We start from the raw sequence: 20,621 nt of genomic DNA on the forward strand, positions 1-20,621 counted from the left end.
GGCTACTGTGCGCCGGGGGGGTGAGCCCCCCGGGTCGTCTTCCGTTGGCGGGTGCCGTGGCTGCTGCTTCTGCTGCTACTGCTGCGCATCGGGGGCGTGAGCCCCCGGGGCCTTCTTCCGTCTCCGCCGCCACCGCCGCCGCCGCGCGCCGGGGGCGTGAGCCCCCGGGGCCATTGGGCGGCCGCCCCGAGACATATTTTGTTCAATCAATATTTTTTTTTAAGACACTAAACTAGGCTGGCCGGTGGCAGAGTGGTTAAGGTGCTAGACTCCCACATGGCTGACTGTGGTTCAAGTCCCAGATCCAGCAGCTTGCTTTCTCACTTTCCTTTATCTCTCTCTGTCTCTTTTAGATAAAATTTAAAAATAAATAACAACAAACAAACAAATAAATCTTTAAGATATTAAACTAAAATCATATATATATTCCAGGTTAAGAGCTGAGGGAGGAAAAAGTAGCCACTAAAGTGAACGAATTCAATAATGGAGGAAGGAAGAAAAGGATTGTGGCCTGACTAGGACCCTTTGGGGGGCAGGGGTGCTCTTGCTATCTTTCTCTCTCTTGTGCATACACACATGCCCTCTGGCATAAAAAATATCTGAAATGAAGAGATACATTTTATTCTTCGTGGTTAAAAAAATTAATGTTTTTGATCTACCAATGTTACAACTTGTATACAGTCAAAATGAATTACCTGAATGCCTTCAGTGCTAGTTGAAATAGTTCTGGCTTTTCTGTGAGCCAATCCAAGGCAATAGACCAAGGCAAAACACCACTGTAAACTCTCAATATATGACCAGGACTGGGAATCATATTGTCTATTCCAAATAAACTAACATAACAAGTCATTACTGTATGAGTATAAAAGTCTTTTAAAACTTTGTCCTTTGCAATTTCTTCTACTGTGTCTGCAGCCTTTTCTTCAGAATGAATATATTTCAACTGCCTTAAAACAAATTGGTACCAATCTTCTGGGAATAATGAGCACAGCTCTTTCATTTTGGAATTAGGCATGCAGACAGATGTCCACTCTTCAGGTAAACTTAACAAGTGAGAATGTGAACAAGTGAACTCCACGAGAGGGACGAATGCCTTGTCTTCTTGTTGCCCCTTGTCAGCAGCAGGGTAACACAGTAGAACTGTTTTGAAAAGACTGTTTTCACGAATAGTGCCTGTAGAATGATCACCTTCCCTCTGTGATTCTACTGATCCTGGAAGAGGCAAATTCATACTTGGGAAATCTTTCAACAGATCTTTTTCTACTTTTCCTTTTCTGATAGATGACTCATCAAAAATATTATCATCAGTCCAATCATCAAAAGTTTCTGAACTTAAACTATCTGTGTCTTCAGGGGTTTTGGGGTGGGGTAAAGTGTTCAAAGCAGGCAGGATTATTAGAGGCTCTTGCCCTTTATTTTCAGTTTTGGGAACATTTTCCTGCAATCTGGGCCTTTTAGAGCAATACTGAATAAGCATCCACACTAGTACTTTAACAAGGTCACCTTTAAATTCTTTTAAATTTTCATGAGAATCAATTATGCCAGATAGAACATTCCTGGCATCAGAATATAGTCTCACGGGCAAAACAGTACAGGGTGTTAAGACATTTCCAAAGTGTTCATTAAGGGAACATATTTTTGTATATTCTTGCTGAAATGCACCTTCAAAAACTTCATCAACTCTTTGAGCTTCAGCAGCATGACAGGATGTTTCTTGCAATTCTAGCCCCTAATGAGGAAATAAAAAGTACTTGAGTTTATGATCATTTATTATATGAAGAACAGCAACTAAGCCTTGAAAATGCTCATAGAGTCTCATTATAAAAATATGGAAAATGATAAAAACATTTAACTCAAGAGCTACACCTTAATTTAAACTTAATGGCACTTTGTATGGCTGGTATAGGACAGAGAGATTAAAAGTAATGCAATAACTATGAAAGTAGTTATGAAAATTCCACAAGAAATTAGGAAACTTTGTTGAGAATCAACACAATTTCAAAAGACTCTGCCTAGGGGCCAGCAGTTGATGGTTAAGGCACTGGATTTCCACCTGGACAACTACAGTCCGAGTCCCAGACCCAGCAGCTTGAAAAAATGCCAACAAATAAATAGATAAATAAATGTTTTTCTTTTGTTTTTGTTTTTGTTTTTTAAAAAAGACTATCTAGAGTCAAGGTTCAATCACACACCAATGCTTTTAAATTATACTATTTTGGTGGGAAAGAGAAAACATTGAAAATACTTAGAATGTACAATGATTTAATACCCTTTCAATTCCACTTTATATGAGACTAAGAGTAGTATATTGCACAGCTGTATTATATTGCACAGCTACAATTTAACTACCATTCTTCTGTTCCAGTTCTCAATGATAATAACATAATAATCCTATAGATGTGGTTACTGTCTATCACTCCAATTATAATAGAAACTCCACAAAGCGGCTCTTTTTTGATGAATATATCCCTAGTCCCCAAACCAGTACCTGGTACAAAGTGGGTACACAGCAAATAAATGTCAAGTGAATGACTGGTATATACATGTTCTCATATGAATTTTGAACACATTATGATTACTTTCTTAGAAGGAAACCACTTGGTGAGGACATACCAGGTCACTGTCTATTATTATCATTATTATTGCTGTTTATTCATGTTTATACTTTCATGAAACTACAAGTGCCTTCAGAACCTGTTTCTGTTTTTTTGTTTTGTTTTGTTTTACGGAGGTTTTAGCCTTAGGGGGCATGTGCTCACCAAGGGAGAGAGAGAGAAACAGACACAGTGAGAGAAATCACCCCAAGGGCGGGGGTGGGGGTTGGCCACATGGCAATCCTTTCTCCTCCATTCTTCTCTGAGGATCTTGGGCACACATGCACGTGCACCTGGGGTGATTTTCAAGTCACCAGATCCCCACGACTGGCCACATGGGAATCCAGTGACAGTCAAAGAAAAGAGAAGGATCTATCAAAGGAGACTGACAAGGAGTAACCAGTGGAACAAGCAAAGAGAAGGAATCGACTGTGTCAAATGCTGCTGCAGGTCAAATGAGATACGGTCTGAGAGAGCTGGTTATTGGATTTAGCAATATGACAGTCATTAAAGACTCTGACAAGAGCAGTCTTACTGTAATAATAGGATCAAAAACCTAGCGTAAATTGAAGACAGAAATGAGGGAGAAATGAGATTGAAGTTATGACAATAAGTAAATCTAATCAGGCATTTTGCTCTGAAAGGATAGACATAAATGGGGTATAGCACTAATAGTCAAAAGATAATTTTTACTAGGTTGAGGATAATATAGGAGTTAAAAATATTACTTATAAATACTTTTTTTTTTTTTTTTTAAGTTTTGCCAGAAGGCACATGCACTCATAGAGAGAGATAAAGAGAGGGAAAGTAAAAAAAACACTCTTTATGAGACATGGTCATACTGCAATCCCTTCTCTTCCATTTCTTCATCCTTTCAGTATTTTGGGCAGGCATGAACACACACCCAATGGGCTTTATGGCAGGGTTTTCAAGCTGCCATGTCTGTGACTTGAACTGCACAGTTGGCCATATGGGATCCAGCTGCCTTAAACACTGCACCACTGGCCAGCCTTACTAATACATGCTTTTCAGATGCTCATCTAGATAAAGATAAAAGGAATGGGGCAAAAAGAAAAAGAAGCAGGTATATTTTGTTATCATGCTCTATTATACAAGCAATGCTAGTCTGCTGTCAACATGTTCTTACTGAGATACACATTAAAAATCTCTAGGTTTTGTTGCCAGCAGTTGGCATGGTAGTGAAGGTGCTGGAATCGCACATGGCTGAGCATGGTTCAAGTACTGAACCTGGTGGCTTGCTTTCTCACTCGCTCGCTCCTTCTTTCTCTCTCTGATGTACATACATGCCCCTTGGCAAATTAAAAGAATAATAATAATAGTAATAAAATTAAATAATTTTTAATGTCTCTAATTAAATGTCTCATAATTAATTAAAGAGATAGTCCTCTTTCAAGTTGAGCTACTGAATGTTTAATATACACATAACAGGTAAAATTTTAAATAGGTCCTATAAAAATAGTAGAGGTTTCAAATGCGTATTACCTTAATGTTAATACAACAGTAAGTATAGCCATGTTCTAGAATCATTATCCATATTAAACGATCTTGAAAACGGCCCAGGTAATGAGATCCAGGTAAAAGAAGACCTAAAATAAATACATTTTTAAAAAAGGAAAATCATTGTTCAGACTTGCTTTATTATGCTGTGTGAATCTTTAAAATGGCTAACACATCTAGAACTGATTCACTAATCTTCCTACCCTCTCATTGGTCAAGAATAGAAACAATTGTTTATTACATATCAGAAGACTTTCAATTAAGCTCTTCATGAAAGCAATCAGAAGAGGTAATCTATGTAAGTGGTAATACATACATAATCCTTAAATAAAAATTTAAGGATATATTTTCCAGAAAAATAACAAATTAGAAACGGTTGTACAAAAACTTAAAAATATACTAAATATATTAGGAATAGTGTTAAGTATTAAAAAAAGGCAACATTGCATTCATGATTTAATACATTTGGGATATTTATATACATGCATATAAATATTTATCAATGCTTTATGGTTTCAAAAGTATACATAAAATGCTCTGGCACTGTACAAATATTTTTGAAACTGTTTTTCTCTTAACACTATATTTCTGATATTTGCCCATGTTGACTGCAAACAGTTCAAGTGCATTCATTCTAACTGCTGTTGAAAATTCTCTGTATGAATATAATTGAATTCAAGTGTTCATTCTCTGTTGGTAAACATTTCAGATGTCCCCAATTTTTTGCTACTGTAAATAATGTTGCAGAAATTATTTTTGTGCAATTCTGTTTGTACAATACACTGTGCAGAAAAAAATTAACATAGGACAGACCACTATCCTCCAAAAGACCTGTTTACAAGGTTAGCCTTTGGCAGGCATCTGGAAATCACTCTAACTGATAAAGTCTCTTGTGCCTGTTTGTGCAAACAATATGGTCTACAGTGAACACATACTGGCCTTTTAGAAATCTGAAATATTGGTAAATGCTAAGATATCCACATGACCAGCCTCCAATAAAAGCTTCAGGTACTGAGTCTCAAATGAGCTGCTCCAACAGTCAATGTAGTACACATGTCACAACTTGTTGCTGGGAGATTATGCATGACCTGTGTGAATCCACTGAGTGAACCCCTGGGAGCTTGCACCTGGTCTCCTTTACCTCATATGACTTTTCCTTTGCTGGTTTTGCTTCAAATCCTTTTGCTATAAGATTTATAGCAAAATCTTAACCGAGCATCCTCCTAGCAAATCTAGGGGTGGTCTTGACTCCCAAAACACATGTATCAGAGTTTCTCTAGAATTAGAATCATAGGCTTATGGGATCTAAAACTGGAATCCCTGTGCCATAGTATATGTACATCTTTACTACACTGTAACAGTTTACTTTCCAAGGTGATTGTACAAATTCACATTCCTTTGCAGCAGGATTTGAGAGTTCTTATTTCCAATACCCTGGTCAATACTTGATAGTGTCGACCTTTTTATATTTTTACCAATCAGATGTACAAAAAAATCTCATTTCATTTTTTTTTGTTGTTTAAGATATATACTTCATAACACACTTAATGGTTGAGTGTAATTGATCTGATAACAAAGCATAATTTCTACCTTACGACTATTTCAGATATGAGTTTAACCCCACATGTGATTTTAAAAACAGCACAGCATTATATAATAATGATTAATTGGACCTGAGTAGAAATATTAAAAATGTAGGGTCAGCACATGGCTAAGGCACTGGATCCCACATGGTTCACTACATGGTTTGAGTCCTGGTCCTGGTGGTTTAAAAAACCTCACTGGGTGTGTGTGCATATGTGCTCACAATCCTGAGAGAACAGAAGAGAAGGAACTGTGGCATGGCTATCCCCCCAAAAGGGGTGATTTCTCCTTCACTCTCTCTCTCTCTCTGGCAAGTGCACACACCCTATAGCAAAACTAAAACAAAACAAAACAAAAAAACACTACAGAATAGTTCTTATAAGAAAACAGAATAGGGGACCATCAGGTGATGTGATAATTAAGGCGCTGGATTCCTACATGGCTGACTATGGTTCAAATCCAAGACCCGGCAGCTTGAAAAATCATGGCAAATAAATATATAAGTAAATAAACAATTAAAAAAAAACAGAATTACTCATAAAAATCTGTATTACAAAATTAAAATAAAATTTTCCCTAAATTATCTCATATAATGGATAATTAGATAAGTTTAACTCAAGTAAGCACTTAATTAAAATTTTTTTTTTGGAGAGGTTTTTGCTATAGGGCGCATGCACTTGTCAGAAAGAGACAGAGAGATAGAAAGCGAGAAATCGCCCCCCAGGGGGGATGGTCACGTCACAATCCCTTCTCCTCCATTCTCCTCTCGGGATCTTGGGCACGCACGCACACGCGACCGGTGTGAGTTTAAGCCACCGGATCCGAGACTTGAACTGTGGTTTGCTACATGGGAGTTTAGCGATATAGCCATTACGCTAACTGCTGGTCCCAACACTTCATTAAATTTCTAATCTTAAATTGCTACTCTGCCTAAAATCAGTTTGCCAGGAAGTCATTTGATATTTCTAAAGTTTCAGGCACTAAAGCACATAGTAGGATATGACATGCTATTGTCATCAGTTTGCAGCTTATCTAAAACCAACCTTGAGAAGTACAATATAGTTGAATTTGTAGTTGACATATGATGAAAGCATTACAACTCCTGAAATTAGTTCATGCCTATCAAAAATCTATTTTTTGCTAATATCTGCATAACATCTTATTTTGGAAAGTTTCCCTACTGATCATGACCCAAAGCTTTTGTGCTATCCTGTTCAGTAACATGGTCAAGCTGCTCAAGTCTCTACTTAACATATAGTAAGCTATGAACAAATTCCCTTGTATTCTTAAATCTGATATTATATGAAACTAGCTTTCACTCTTTTTTTTTTTTTGGAGAGGTTTTTGCTATAGGGTGCGTGCACTCGTCAGACAGAGAGAGACACAGAGACAGAAAGCAAGAAATCACCCCCCAGGGGGGATGGTCACACCACAATCCCTTCTCCTCCATTCTACTCTTGGGATCTTGGGCACGCACGCACATGCGCCCGGTGTGAGTTTTAAGCCACCGGGTCCGGGACGCCAACCGTGGTCGACTACGTGGGAGTCCAGCGACATAGCCATTATGCTAACTGCTGGTTCCCCACTAGCTTTCACTCTTTAAGGATCTAAGCTATTGCATCTACTTGACACAAACTCATTACAAATTCATGGAAATGTTGGCAGAAAGATGTTTTTATGTTTCAGTGATGGTACTTTAACCTGGACTTATTCAAGACAATATTTTTTAAAAGTTGTCAAATCACCTTTATGAAATTTTCCCTGAGTAGTTTTTGTTACTTTTTTTAACCTCAAAACGAGAAGCAAGAAATATACTTCTATTTCATATTTAGTCTTTCTGACTATGTAAGGAGCCAGAAATATACTTTCATTTCATATTTAGTCTTTTTGTCTACATATCAAAGTATTGAAACATGTTTAATGGTTGGATCAAAAGGCCATTCTTCAGGATTGTTTTGTTGTACTGTAAGTACATCAGTGAGGGTTTCTTAAGTACAACCCACTTACTTACCCAAACTTCCAGCTGTCATTGCAGTCTGCAGTGCAGCAGTCAACCTGGGGACCATTTGGTAGTAGTACACTGTATCTGCACACACAGAGGCTGCAGTACCCACAGTTCCTGGCCAACTCTGAATAGGACGGGGAAACCCCACCAAGAACACAGGAAGCGTGAAAAGGGGGAGTAAGGGAGAAGAGAGTAGTGTAGAAAAAACTATGAAGACCAACACAAATGGAGAGAAGACAATATTGAGTATGCATAGAGTGGTAGTTGTTTTTCGACGTTTTTTCTCTGTCCATGAAGCCAAGAGTACAGTCATTGCAAACTGCAGTTTAGAGGTGAACTGAATCAGACGATCACGCATGATACCAACCTGTAGAGATGTGAACATGATTTTTGATTATTCTTAAAGACTTAATGAATTTTCAAGGTCACATAAGGGAAACTTTGTAATAATTTTATTATTACTCCAATATTTTTAAGAAAATACGACTTGCATGTGATTCTTTGTTAAATTTTCTCCAACCTCACCATAAATGAGACCACATTTTTAAGTTTAAACTTTTTTTTTTCTTTTTTTTTCTTTTTTTTTTAATAACACTAAAGAGAACTGACAGAGTATTAGCTATAGATCTTAAGGTCAATAGATTAGGTAACAGATGAAACCAACAAGTTCCTAGGAAGACATAAATTACCAAAATTGGATCAAAAAGAAATTAAAAAATGTGAGTAGACCTACGAGAGATCAAATTAGTAATTTAAAAACTACTCACACAAAAAAGCTGAAGCTCAGATGACTTCAATGCTATAAAATACTACATGCTACAAAACACGTAAAAATAATCAGTATCAATCTTTCAAAATTCTTCCAGAGAACAGAAGAGTAGAACATCTTCTAACTCTTTTATGAAGTCAGTGCTACACTGATATCTGAAGTAGACAATGATATCAAAAGGAAGGAAAACCAGATACACACACATACATGCATCTTATAGATGACAAACTGAATTCTTCAACAATTAAAAAAGATTACATACCATGGCCAAAAGTGATTTATTCCAGGGATGCAAGATTTATTTAACAACCAAAAATCAATGAACATATTAAGTACCATATTAATATACAACACAACCACATGATCATTCAATATATGCAAAAAAAGCATTTGGCAAAATCTAACACCATTCATGATAAAAAAAAGCCCCAAAAACATTATCATTGGGTTGTCAGAAAAGTCATGATGTATTTTATGTTTGTCTATTCAAAAATGCGTCATGACTTTTCTGACAACCCAATAATAATAGCACTTCCTCAACCTGATAAAAGCATCTGCAAGAAATCCTTAGCTGATATCATATTTAGTGGTAAAAAGTTGACATCACACTTAATGAAGACTAAATGCTTTCCTTGTAAGATGTTTACTCTCAGGGACCAGCAGGTGGCATGGTGGTTAAGGCGCTGGATAGTCCTACATGGCCAACCATGGTTCAAGTCCCAGACCTGATGGCTTGCTTTCTCACTTTTTCTCTCTCTGTCTCTCTCTGGTCAAATTAAAATAAATGATGAATAAATAAAATTAAATAAAATAATTTTTAAAAAGATGTCTACTCTCACCCTCTATTCAACCATATACTGGAGTCCTAGCCATTGCAATTAGGCAAGAAAAAAGAAGTGAAAGACATTCAGATTGGAAACTAAGAACTAAAAATAAGTGTATTTGCAAATGATATGATCTTATACAAAGAACATTCTAGGAGTCCACTAAAATCCATTAGAATAATGGAGTACAGTAAGATTTAAGGATACAAGACTAATACTTATAAAAAAAATTCTGTACTTTAAACTTTAGCGATAAACAAGTCAAAGCATAAAATTTAAGAAATAATTATTTTACCATATAATTGAAAAAAACTATGATGCAGTTGTAACATTAGGGCCTACAGTGTTGGAAGCCATGTGGCAACTACAGTTTGCATCCCAGGTTGGCCTGAAAAACACGCTGAATGTCTCCAGGAAGCCAGGATCTCAAGAAGCTGGAGGACTGGAGAAAGGGAATCATGGCAAGTCAAGACCCTGACAAGAGTGTTTTCTCTTTGGGGCTGGCTCTATCGCACAGCAATTAAGCACTGTGCATTGGGAGCTGCACGTGATGATGCCTTTCGGACTATGTTCTTATCATTTGGGTAGATACCAAGAAATGGGATTACTGAGTCATATGGAAGTTCTACTTGAAAGTTTTTAAGAAACCTTCATATTGTTTTCCACAGAGGTTGGACTAATTTGCATTCCCTCCAACAGTATAAGAGAGTTCCCTTCCCATCACAGCCTTACCAACCCTTGTTGTTCTTTATGTTTTTGATCTTAGTCATTCTAATGGGTTAAATGATATCCCACTGTATTTTTAATTTGCATTTCCCTTATGACAAGAGACTTTACACATTTTTTCATATGGCTCTTGGCCATTTGTAAGTCTTCAATGGGCAGCTGTCTATTCAATTCATTTGCTTGTTTTTAATTGGATTATTACTTTTTCTTAAGGGTGAGTTGCTTAAGTGTCCTATTTATTTTAGATATCAACCCCTTTTCTGAGGAATAATTTGCAAATATTCTCTCCCATTCTGAGGATTGTCTTTAACTCTAGTTATAGTTTCCTTTGCTGTGAGAAAGCTTCCTAGCTTAATGTAGTATTACTTGTCTGTTTTAGGGATGATTGCCTCTGTTTTAGGGGTCTTATTTAAAAATCTTTGCCTACTCCAATGTCTTCAAAAGTTTCCCTTATGTTTTCTACCAGTAGTTTTGTAGTTAGAGACTACATCTTTTACATCTTTGATCCATTTTGAATTAATTCTAGTTAATGGTAATATAGGGGTCCAGTTTCATTTTTCTACAGATGGATATCCAGTTCTTCCAACACATTTGATAAAGAAACTTTCTTTTCTCCACTGCATTGTCTTATATCCTTTATAAAAGATCTGCTGACTATATAATTTGGGGTTTATTTCTGGATTCTCTATTCTGTTCCACTGGTCTATGTATCTGTTTTTGGGCCAATACCAGGCTGTTTTAATGATCACTGCTTTGTAATATATTTTAAAGTTGGATAGTGAGATGATTCCTAGTTAATTTTGATACAGTATTGTCTTGGCAACATAATGTCTTTTTAAATTTTAGATAAATTTTGTAAATGTTTCTTCTATTTCTGTGAAGACTGTCTCAGGTAACTGAATCAGAATTGTATTGAATATATATGTTAAATTTAGGTAGGATTTAACATTTTGATTATATTGATTCTTCTAATCCAAGAGCATGGGGGGTCCTTCCATTTTTTTATATCATACTCAATTTCTTTTCTCAATTTTTCATAGTTTTCCTTATAAAGGTCTTTTGTTTATTTAATTACATTTATTCCTAGGTATTTTATCTGTTTTGTAACTATTATAAATGGAATTACTTTCTTCAATTCTGTGTCAGTCTGTTCATTATTGGAACCAACTGTGTCCAAAAACTGATAATTGGGTTGAAAAACTGTGGCACAAGTATACTAAAGACTATTACACAGCTGTAAGAAACAATGAGATCTTGTCATTTGATTCAAAATAGATGGATATAGAAGACTTAATGTTGAGCAAAGGCAGACTTTGAAAGATGCACATTGTATATCCCAACTCACTTTATACAGTGTCTGCACTTTATGGCAGATATTGAGAGATCTGAAGATGTAATGATGGAAAGGGTAGGTGTGGATGTTAGTGACAATAAGGGGGAAAGTGGTTGGCAGAGAGTGGGTGATGGATGGTGGGTGTGAAAAATTTTTTAGGATACTCATGTCTGCTTAAAAGTGTCATTTGTCAGGACCGGCAGGTGGCATAGTGGTTAAGGCACTGGACTCCCACACGGCCGACCACGGTTTGAGTACTAAATCTGGCAGGATTTTTTCCCACTTTGCTTCTCTCTCTGTCTCTTTCTTGTCAAACTTAAAAAATAATAATGATAAATAAAATTTAAATAATTATTCCAAAAAGTGTCATTCATTAAACTAGTTTGCAGATTGTTTCATGAATGCTTTATCAAATTATGAAAGTTCAAGTCCAAATAATTTTTGAAGACTATAAATGATAAATGTATGTTTATAAGAGAAAAACAAATCAAAACTTTTTTTTGGTATTGTCTAGAAATAGTTCATTCTAGGGTGTATCTGTTAATTTATTTGACATCAAAAGTTCACTTTGCCAAAAAGAAAGGACTGACTAGTGTACAAAATGTTTACAATCTTTTGAGAAATTATAGTTTATCATTAGTGTGTATCTGTAACTTATTGTTATAAATATTACTTATATTTTTGATACACACAACTTTATACTTTGAAGGTTGTATCTGTGAATTTACAACTAAAATATACTCTGCCAATATTTTCTAAATAAGCTGAATAAAGTTTCTGTTAAAAAAATCAAACTTTAGAAATAAATTCAATGAAAGAAGTATAAGATTTATACAGTGAAAACTACAAAACATTATTAAAATAAATTAAAGATCTACATAAGTGGAAAGATAGTTCATGTGCATGAATTAGAAGAATTAATTTTTTTTTTGAGAGGTTTCTGTTATAGGGCACATGCACTCACCAGAAAGACAGAGAGAGAGACAGAGACAAAAAGCAAGAAATCACCCCCTAGAGGGGATGGCCACGCTGCAATCCCTTCTCCATTCTCCTCTTGGGATCCTGGGCATGAACACACTCACGCCTGGCTTGAGTTTAAGCCACTGGGTCTGGAACTCGAACCGTGGTCAACTACATGGGAGTCCAGCGACATAGCCATTACACCAACTGCTGGTCCCAAGAATTAATATTTTTAAGATGATAATACTCCAGATTTTTTTTTCTTTGAGGTTTTTATGATAGGGTATGTATGCTAGCCAGAGAGAGACAGACAGAGAAAGGATAAGTGAGAAATCATCCCCCTGGGGGGACGGCTGTGTCACAGGACCTTCTCCTCCATTCTCCTCATGCGATTTGGGCACACATGCGCACACACTTGGCGTGATTTTCAGGCTGTTGGGTCTGGGGCTTGAATCACAGTCTACCATGTGGCAGTCTAGTGCCTTAACAACTACCACCAGTTGGCCCCTAATATTCAGCAAATTGATCTACAGATTTAAGACATTCCCTACCAAAGTCCCAGAAGCCTTTTAGTATTAATTAACAAGCTGAAATTAGTACTTGTATGGAAATTTGGGGGTCCTATATTTCAAAACAATCTGGAAAAAGAACGACAAAGTTGGAGGACTGATATGTAACCAACTTCAAAATTTGTTACAAAGCTACCATAACTAAGAATGTGTGTTACTGTAAGGACACACATATAGATGAATGGAAAAGAACTCCAAGTAGTCCAGAAATAGACCCTAACTTTTATGATATGATTTTTAACAATAGTGCCACAAAAAGTTACTGGAGGACAGATAAGTCATTTCAGTAAATGGTGCTAGGAGAACTATATATTCATATAAGACAAAATAAATATGGAATCCTACCTTATGTCATTTATAAAAATTAACTTAAAGTAGATCATAGATCTCCAGGTAAGAGCTAAAACCTATTAAACTCTTAGAAAGGAACACAGCAAATCTTCATGACCCTGGAACAGGCAGTGTTAACTTAAATCTGAAATAAAAAAACATAGCAACCAAAAAAAAAAAAATAGGTAAATTAAACTTCATTAAAATTGGGACCAGCAGATAGTTGAGTCACTGGATGGACTCCCACATTGTCAATCATAGTTCGAGTGCCAGACCTGGTCACTTAAAATTCACGCTGGGTGGGGAACCAGCAGTTAGCATAATGGCTATGTCGCTGGACTCCCACGTAGTCGACCGCGGTTCACGTCCCGGACCCGGTGGCTTAAAACTCACGCCGGGCGCGTGTGCGTGCGTGCCCAAGATCCCGAGAGGAGAATGGAGGAGAAGGGATTGCGGCGTGACCATCCCCTCTGGGGGGTGATTTCTCACTTTCTGTCTCTATGTCTCTCTCTGTCTCTCTGGCAAGCGCACGCGCCCTATAGCGAAAATCTCTCCAACAACAACAACAAAAAATTAACGCTGGGTGTGTGTGTCTGTGCGTGCCCAAAATCCCTACAGGAGAATGAAGGAGAAGGGACTGCAGTATGGCCATCGCCCTTGAGGAGGTGATTTCTCACTATCTCTCTGGTAGGTATCACGTAAAATCTCTCTTAAAAAAAAAACAGAGCCGCTTGTGGAAAACAGAACCGCTTTTTTTGGTGTGCCACTGAAAAGCCTCCAGAGTTAAGAGGTACTGTCACCAGTAATCTGCTTATTGGTCTAAAGGCCCTGCACCTTGTCTGGAGTCTTCAGAGTCATTTGAGGTCACCCAAGCAATGTTTCCCTTTAACTCAAGGCTGAAATCTGAGGTCTGAGGAAAGAATAAGATGCATATAAATGGATTCCAAATTGTGGTCAATGACAAGAACATTTTCAAGTCCTTTTACAACCTAACCACTTGAGTTCAGTATCTTGCCATGTAATTGTGAACTCCCTGCCATTGCTGATTAGACTCTTCATAACATTTGCAGTTTTTTACTGCAGCAATCTGTTCAGTTTGTATTGACAAATAAAATCTTTAAGATATCTTAGAAACAAAAACAAAAACAAAAAACAAAAAACAATTCATTACAATTATAAAAATTTGTACTTCAAAGGCTACTACAAAGAAAGTGAAAGATACTCTACGAAATAGGAGAAAACTATTGTATACCATATATCTGTGAAGGGACTGGTATGCAGAAAACATCAAGAATTCTTATAACTCAACAATAAAAAGACAAATTAACCCAAATAAAAATGGACAAGGATTTGAATAGACATTTTCATTTTAATAGATCATTTTCATGATCATATGAAATTATGCATCATTAACAATAAGAAAAAAGCAAATCAAAATCATTAGATAGCAATTTACACTCACTAGTATAGTTACAATGAAAAAGTCAGATAATAAGTGCTAGCAAGAATACGGAAAAATTAGAATTCTTAAACACTATTAATGGGAATATTAAATGGTGCAGCTACTCTTCAGATTGTTAAATATGAAGTTATTATGTGACCAGAAATTGTAATCTTAGAAATATACCCAAGAGAAGTTAAAAATACGTCCATATAAAAACATGCACAAAAATGGTCATAGTGATATTTTTTAAAAATTATTAAATTTTATTTATTTATTTTTTTAATGTGCCATAGATTGTGTGAGCTCACCAAAGAGAAACAGAGAGAGAGAGGGAAAGTGAGAAAGCAAGTTGCCAGGTCCGGGACTTGAACCACAGTTGACCACGTGAGAGTCCAGTGCCTTAACACCATACCACCTGCTGGTCCCAAAGCAATATTCTTTTTAATGGTCAAAAGTGTGGCAAGTGGTGGCACACAACCTCTTCAACTGGACCTATATGGGATGGTCTTGGGTTCATGTTTCAGAACTTCCCAAAGCATGCTAGGCACACACATATGATCCAGGCCAGCTATGACTAGGGATGGATCACATCATGAAGACCCTGTTGGGGATGCCTGTCTCTCTCCCATTAAAGAACTATATATATTTTTAAAAAGTGGAAACAACTTAAATATTCATCATCTGATGAATGAATCAACTAAATGTAGTACAATATGTCTATACAACTGAACATTATTTGGTAATAAAAAAGAGTTACATACTGATACATGCCATACTACTGATAAACCTAGAAAATATATAAACAAAAAAACCCAGATGCCCAAGACTATATATTGCATAATTTCATTCATGTAAAATGTCCAGAGTAAGGAAATCCACAGAAAAAGAAAGGAGATTAGTGGTTGCTGGGGCTGGCGTGGGTAGGGGGTTGGGGGGGGTTAGACACAGTGCAGGAATGGGAAATAACTATTAATGTATACTAGGTTTATTTCTGGAATGTTGAAAATGTCTTCAAATTAGATTGTGGAGATGGCTGCAACTCTGAATATATACCACTTGGCAGTATAACTTTAAATGAATAAATTTCATGATATATGAAATATATCTCAATAAAGCTGTTGAAAAAACATATTTACCAGTAAGAGTCTGATTCCTGTATCCAAGTTTCTGTTCCACCATATGTCTGCACTGGAGATCACTAATTGCACTGCTGATACAATGACTATCTCCAATAAAGCATTTTCTGTATTCTGCCATACCTGTAGTATGCAAATGATCTACTTTTATTAGGTAGAATTTGATAATCTAAGAAACTTTAAGAATTGAACGTAATCACAACTGAACCTAGCAATAGGAAAATATTATTAAATACATATTAGGATTACCATTCTAAATGCTCTTGTGAATCCAATGGAGACAGACACAGAGTGGAGCCCTTGTAAGGAACTATCCAATGAAAGAAATGCTAACATAGCAAAAGGTGACACTAAAACAAAACAAAGAGATAAATTTAACTAAAGGAGCCAACCCCTTCAACTATATTTTATTTTGGCAAATATGAGGTCTTTTTTCATGAGTACATTTAAACAAGTAACTAAAAAAACAATAAAAACTCCACAAAATATAAAAGAACACATACTCGTATCCAGTATAATATCACAAATGTGGGAATTCTATAATATTTTTGGACAGTTCTTAGCTAAATTTGCAACACAGGTCAGTAGATTTTATCTTCCTACCTAGAGTTAGTAAAATCCGTCTGACAACACCCATCTTCACGAGGTTTGTTTGCTTCTCTAAGAATACAGTCACAGTCTGCACATCCTTTGGATAGAAAGGGTTTCGGAAAATTCCAAAGATATAGACGCTTTGAATTTCTCTAAGTATCCACAGTATTATAAGTAATATCATCAAAATATAGCCAATGATAGCCTGGGAACTACTTTTAGAAATCTGTGAGAAATCAGCAAAGTGATGCAGCAAACCCGTTTCTAAGAGAGCCAAGACTAACATAGTGATGTAGAAAAGGCATTCTTTCCATGTAAACTGTTTTTTGGAATCACTCCGTAAACTTAAAGACTTAGATTTGGTTCCAGTTCTATGACTGGTCACACTGTGTTTGAAGGCAAAACCCATGTCACTTAGATTAAGACTCAATAAGAACCCAAGTCCAGTCATGAAAAGAACCACGCCAATGGTGCTGGGAATGAAATACGATGTTACAGCTGTTGCAGCAGAAACGATAAACATTATTAATAACCTACAGAGGAAAAAAGAAAAAAAAAGATTTATTTGAAAAGAAAAATATCCTTTAAGAATAAATTACATATGACACCAAATTTCTTAAAAAAAAATTACCGTAGGTGGGTTGACATAGACGAGCCTCCAAGTCCAAACTCTAAAACCTGCTCCATTGCCCATAAGGACAGTGCATCAGGTGGGGGCAGGGTACCAAGAGCCCACAGAAAGGGTAAAAATATAAACAAGATATGTAAAATCTGATTCACTTGTTCTAGAGCTGGTATATTTACTGTAAACCTATAAGGAAAAGAAAACATTAAAATCACATAAAATAATATCCAGAAGAGGATCTTTCCAGGAAAAAAAAAACAAAAACAAACAATTACAGAGTACACCCTAAAAAAAAAAAGAACATTTCCAGAAAAGTCCTGTCTAAACTTATAAATGATCAACACATATAAATTGTGACCATTGTCCTTCCTCTAGCCCAGTAACTACAGCTTCTCAATTGTGTACAAGCTTAGCATTTCGAGAACATGTGGACTCAAATATGCAAAAGGAGAAGTAAAAGCCACCACTGAAAAGTAAAAATATTTAATGCAGTAATTTGTGAAACTGAACAACAGAAGCCAAGCAAACATATTTCTCCCTAACTAAATGTTTACAATTGGCACCAGGTAACTTTGGGAAAGCCAAAGCCTGTGACATTCACACATCAGTAAACAGCAAAGAAAGTTCTTCTCTTCCTCCTCTTGGCTGTGCTGTCCTGCTCCCAGGTCACAGAATTTGAAGTCAGAATATTAATATCAGAAGTCAGACACGTAGGCTATGACCACGTTTCTGTGGGTTACTCTTGGAATTTAACTAATATTTATCATACTGTATAAGCAATGGTATGGATTTGAGAACACAAACTTCAACAATACAATCTTATCACAAAGTACATACTGCCTCTACCTTCAGTGAAGAAAGTAGTACTTGGTATGGCACTTACCAATTAAATATAATGTCATTAAATTGTTTCAAATAACTTAATAAAATCATAGATATAAACATTATCAACATAAGGGAATTTTTTAAAGTTAATGAAAAAATGGAATTAAAGTACAAGTTCAGAGGCCAGACAGTGGTGTGGCAGTCAAATGCAACGCTCTGTGTGGGTAAGAAAGGTTCCTCATTCAAGTCCAGAGACCTCTCTAAATACTCCAGGCAAACACCTGCCTATGAATCCAGGGCTGGCTGAAGGCTTGGGATGGACTGCAGTGTTGAGACACTACTGGGACCAACAGCTAGTGTAATGACTATGTCGCTGGACTCCTATGTAGTCGACTGCCGTTCGAGTCCTGGACCCAGTGGCTTAAACTCACGCTGGATGTGTGTGTATGCATGCCAAAGATCCCGAGAGGCGAATGGAGGAGAAGGGATTGCAGTGTGGCCATCCCCCCGGGGGGTGATTTCTCGCTTTCTGTCTCTCTGGCGAGTGCATGTACCCTATAGCAAAAAAAAGCTCTCCAAAAAACAAACAAAACAAAACAAAAAAAGAGACACTATTAGAAGTGTTCTGTTTAACATGCACATTCAAGGAAGGAAGAAAGAAATAAACTTCCAAAGCTGTATAAAGTACAAGTTTATTTTGGTGCACAAATTTTTTTGAAATTCATGTATAGTTTTTTCTTTTGCAAGAACTTTTTGAAGACCCCTCATATATTGTGAACTTTTTGGAATGAGGCTAACCAAATGCTGTGTTTGAAGACCAACAGAGAGTACTTATTTATGGTGTCCCACAGATAACTTCTGAAAGAGAAAACTAAATCTCAAAATATAATTATCCTTGAATACCTGAGCTGCTAGGAATCAAGGTCAAGAAGACAGCCCAGAAGCAAATGTATACAGCAACTATGCATATATTAATATATTAATGTGTTTTACTCACATGGCGCTAGGACTATGCCAGTTGATGTGCTCTGCCACATGATGTATGTCCCTCAAATTTCTTTAAAATTTAATTTATTATTATCTTTAATTTGCTATACAACACGTAAGCTCACCAGAGAGATAGAGTGAGAGAGAGTGAGGAGGCAAGCTGCCAGATCCAGGACTCAAACAGTGGTCAGCCATGTGAGAGTCCAGTGCCTTAATCACTGTGCCATCTGTTGGCCCCTGCCCTTTAAAGTTTTATAAACAGACAATTAATGACCAAAAGGTTAACAATGTAATCCTCAATTAGAGGATAATACTTTCTGTAGTGTTGTTTTAAAATAAAATTCATTTCATTCTGAGAAGAAACAATAAAGTAAGAAAAAAGAAAATCAAACCACATACAATAAGCCACAGTAGGGTCAAAGAAAATATGCAGATCAATACAGTTATTTTTCTCAAGACAACACTCTTCTTGCAAACACACCCAAAGATGGGATAATTTGTATAAAAATAATGTACACTGAAGGGAACGTTTTACCAAAATTAGATTCTACCCCTAAATCTCATTCTGTCCTTAAGCAATAGCAATGGCACAGTAAAGTATGTATATATGCAAGAATATCATAAATAATATAAGCACACATAATTGAAGTAACCATTGTGATTTTCTTTGGCATGTATGACTCATCCCCAGATGATAACTGTGGTTAATTCATCTACATGGGAAAATGTTTAAATGCTAATATTTCTGATAACATAACAGGAATTTTCTAGGATAAAAAAAATCTCAGTCCCCAAGAAAAACAAAACTGTTTTGAACCTAACAACTATAAGAATATTTCTAATTCTGCACACTCACAAGATTCACATGCCAAGGGACCAGCAGTTAGTGTAATGGCTATGTTGCTGGACTTCCATGTAGTCAACCACAGTTTGAGTCCTGGACCCAGTGGCTTAAAACTTACACTGGGCGCGTGTGCATGCGTGCCCAGGATCCTGAGAGGAGAACAGAGGAGAAGGGATTGCGGTCTCTCTCTGTCTGTCTGGCAAGTGCATGCGCCAATAGCAAAAACTTCTCTAAAAAAAGAAAAAAAAAAATTGAGGAACAGGGGCTGGCAGGTGGCGTGGTGGTTAAAGCATCTGGACTCCCACATAGCTGACCACGGTTTGAGTCCTGGACCTAGCAGCTTGCTTTCTCTCTATCCTTCTCTCTGTCTCTCTCTGCTCAACTTCAAAAAGATAAAATATAAAAAATAACGACAATAAAATTAAATAAAAATTTTTAAAAAAGAGAGAAATAGAATTGAGGAATAGCTATGGCCAGCAGGTGGTGTGGTGGTTAAGTTGCTAGACTCCCATATGGCTGACCACGTTCTGAGTCCCAGACCCGATGACTTCAAACGCACATCGGGTGTGTGTGCATTCATGTCCAGAATCCCAAGAGGAGAATGGAGAAGAGATTGCAGTGAGGCCATCTCCCCTAGGGGATGATTTCTCACCTTTCTCTGTTTCTCCGGTCAGCATACATGCCCTATAGCAAAAATCTCTCTCTCTAAAAAAAAAAAAAAAAAAAAAAACCCAAAAGAGTTGAGGAATAGCAAATAGACACTCAGGAAGAGGTCAGCTTCTATATACACAAATTGGCTAAATATTTTTAAATGTCTGTCTTAGTTAGCTTGGGCTGCCACAATAAAGTACCATAGACTGGGTGGCTTAAATAATAGACTCATCTTCTCATAGTTCCAGAGCTAGAAGTCTAAGAGCAGGCTGCCTGTATGGCCAGGATCTGGTTAGGGCTTTCTTT

General features: G+C 36.6%; 1 protein-coding gene across 3 annotated transcripts in view; it reads right to left on the reverse strand.

The window, feature by feature from the left end:
• The window catches only part of PCNX4 (pecanex 4), a 46,016-nt gene that overhangs the window by 12,703 nt on the left and 12,692 nt on the right, over nt 1-20,621 (reverse strand). For 2 of the 3 annotated variants that reach the window (XM_006144820.3, XM_006144822.3), the window contains exons 3-9: nt 17,015-17,194; nt 16,396-16,916; nt 16,042-16,142; nt 15,793-15,915; nt 7,708-8,068; nt 4,098-4,201; nt 696-1,729 (exon numbers count right to left, since the gene is read on the reverse strand). In XM_006144820.3, the coding sequence (XP_006144882.1) occupies nt 696-1,729; nt 4,098-4,201; nt 7,708-8,068; nt 15,793-15,915; nt 16,042-16,142; nt 16,396-16,916; nt 17,015-17,194 (2,424 nt within the window). The remainder of the gene's footprint in view (nt 1-695; nt 1,730-4,097; nt 4,202-7,707; nt 8,069-15,792; nt 15,916-16,041; nt 16,143-16,395; nt 16,917-17,014; nt 17,195-20,621) is intronic. The other variant, XM_006144821.3, reaches the window with a different exon arrangement.

Source organism: Tupaia chinensis, unplaced genomic scaffold (genome assembly GCF_000334495.1).
Source record: "Tupaia chinensis unplaced genomic scaffold, TupChi_1.0 Scaffold000133_1, whole genome shotgun sequence".
NCBI classification, from domain to species: domain Eukaryota; kingdom Metazoa; phylum Chordata; class Mammalia; order Scandentia; family Tupaiidae; genus Tupaia; species Tupaia belangeri.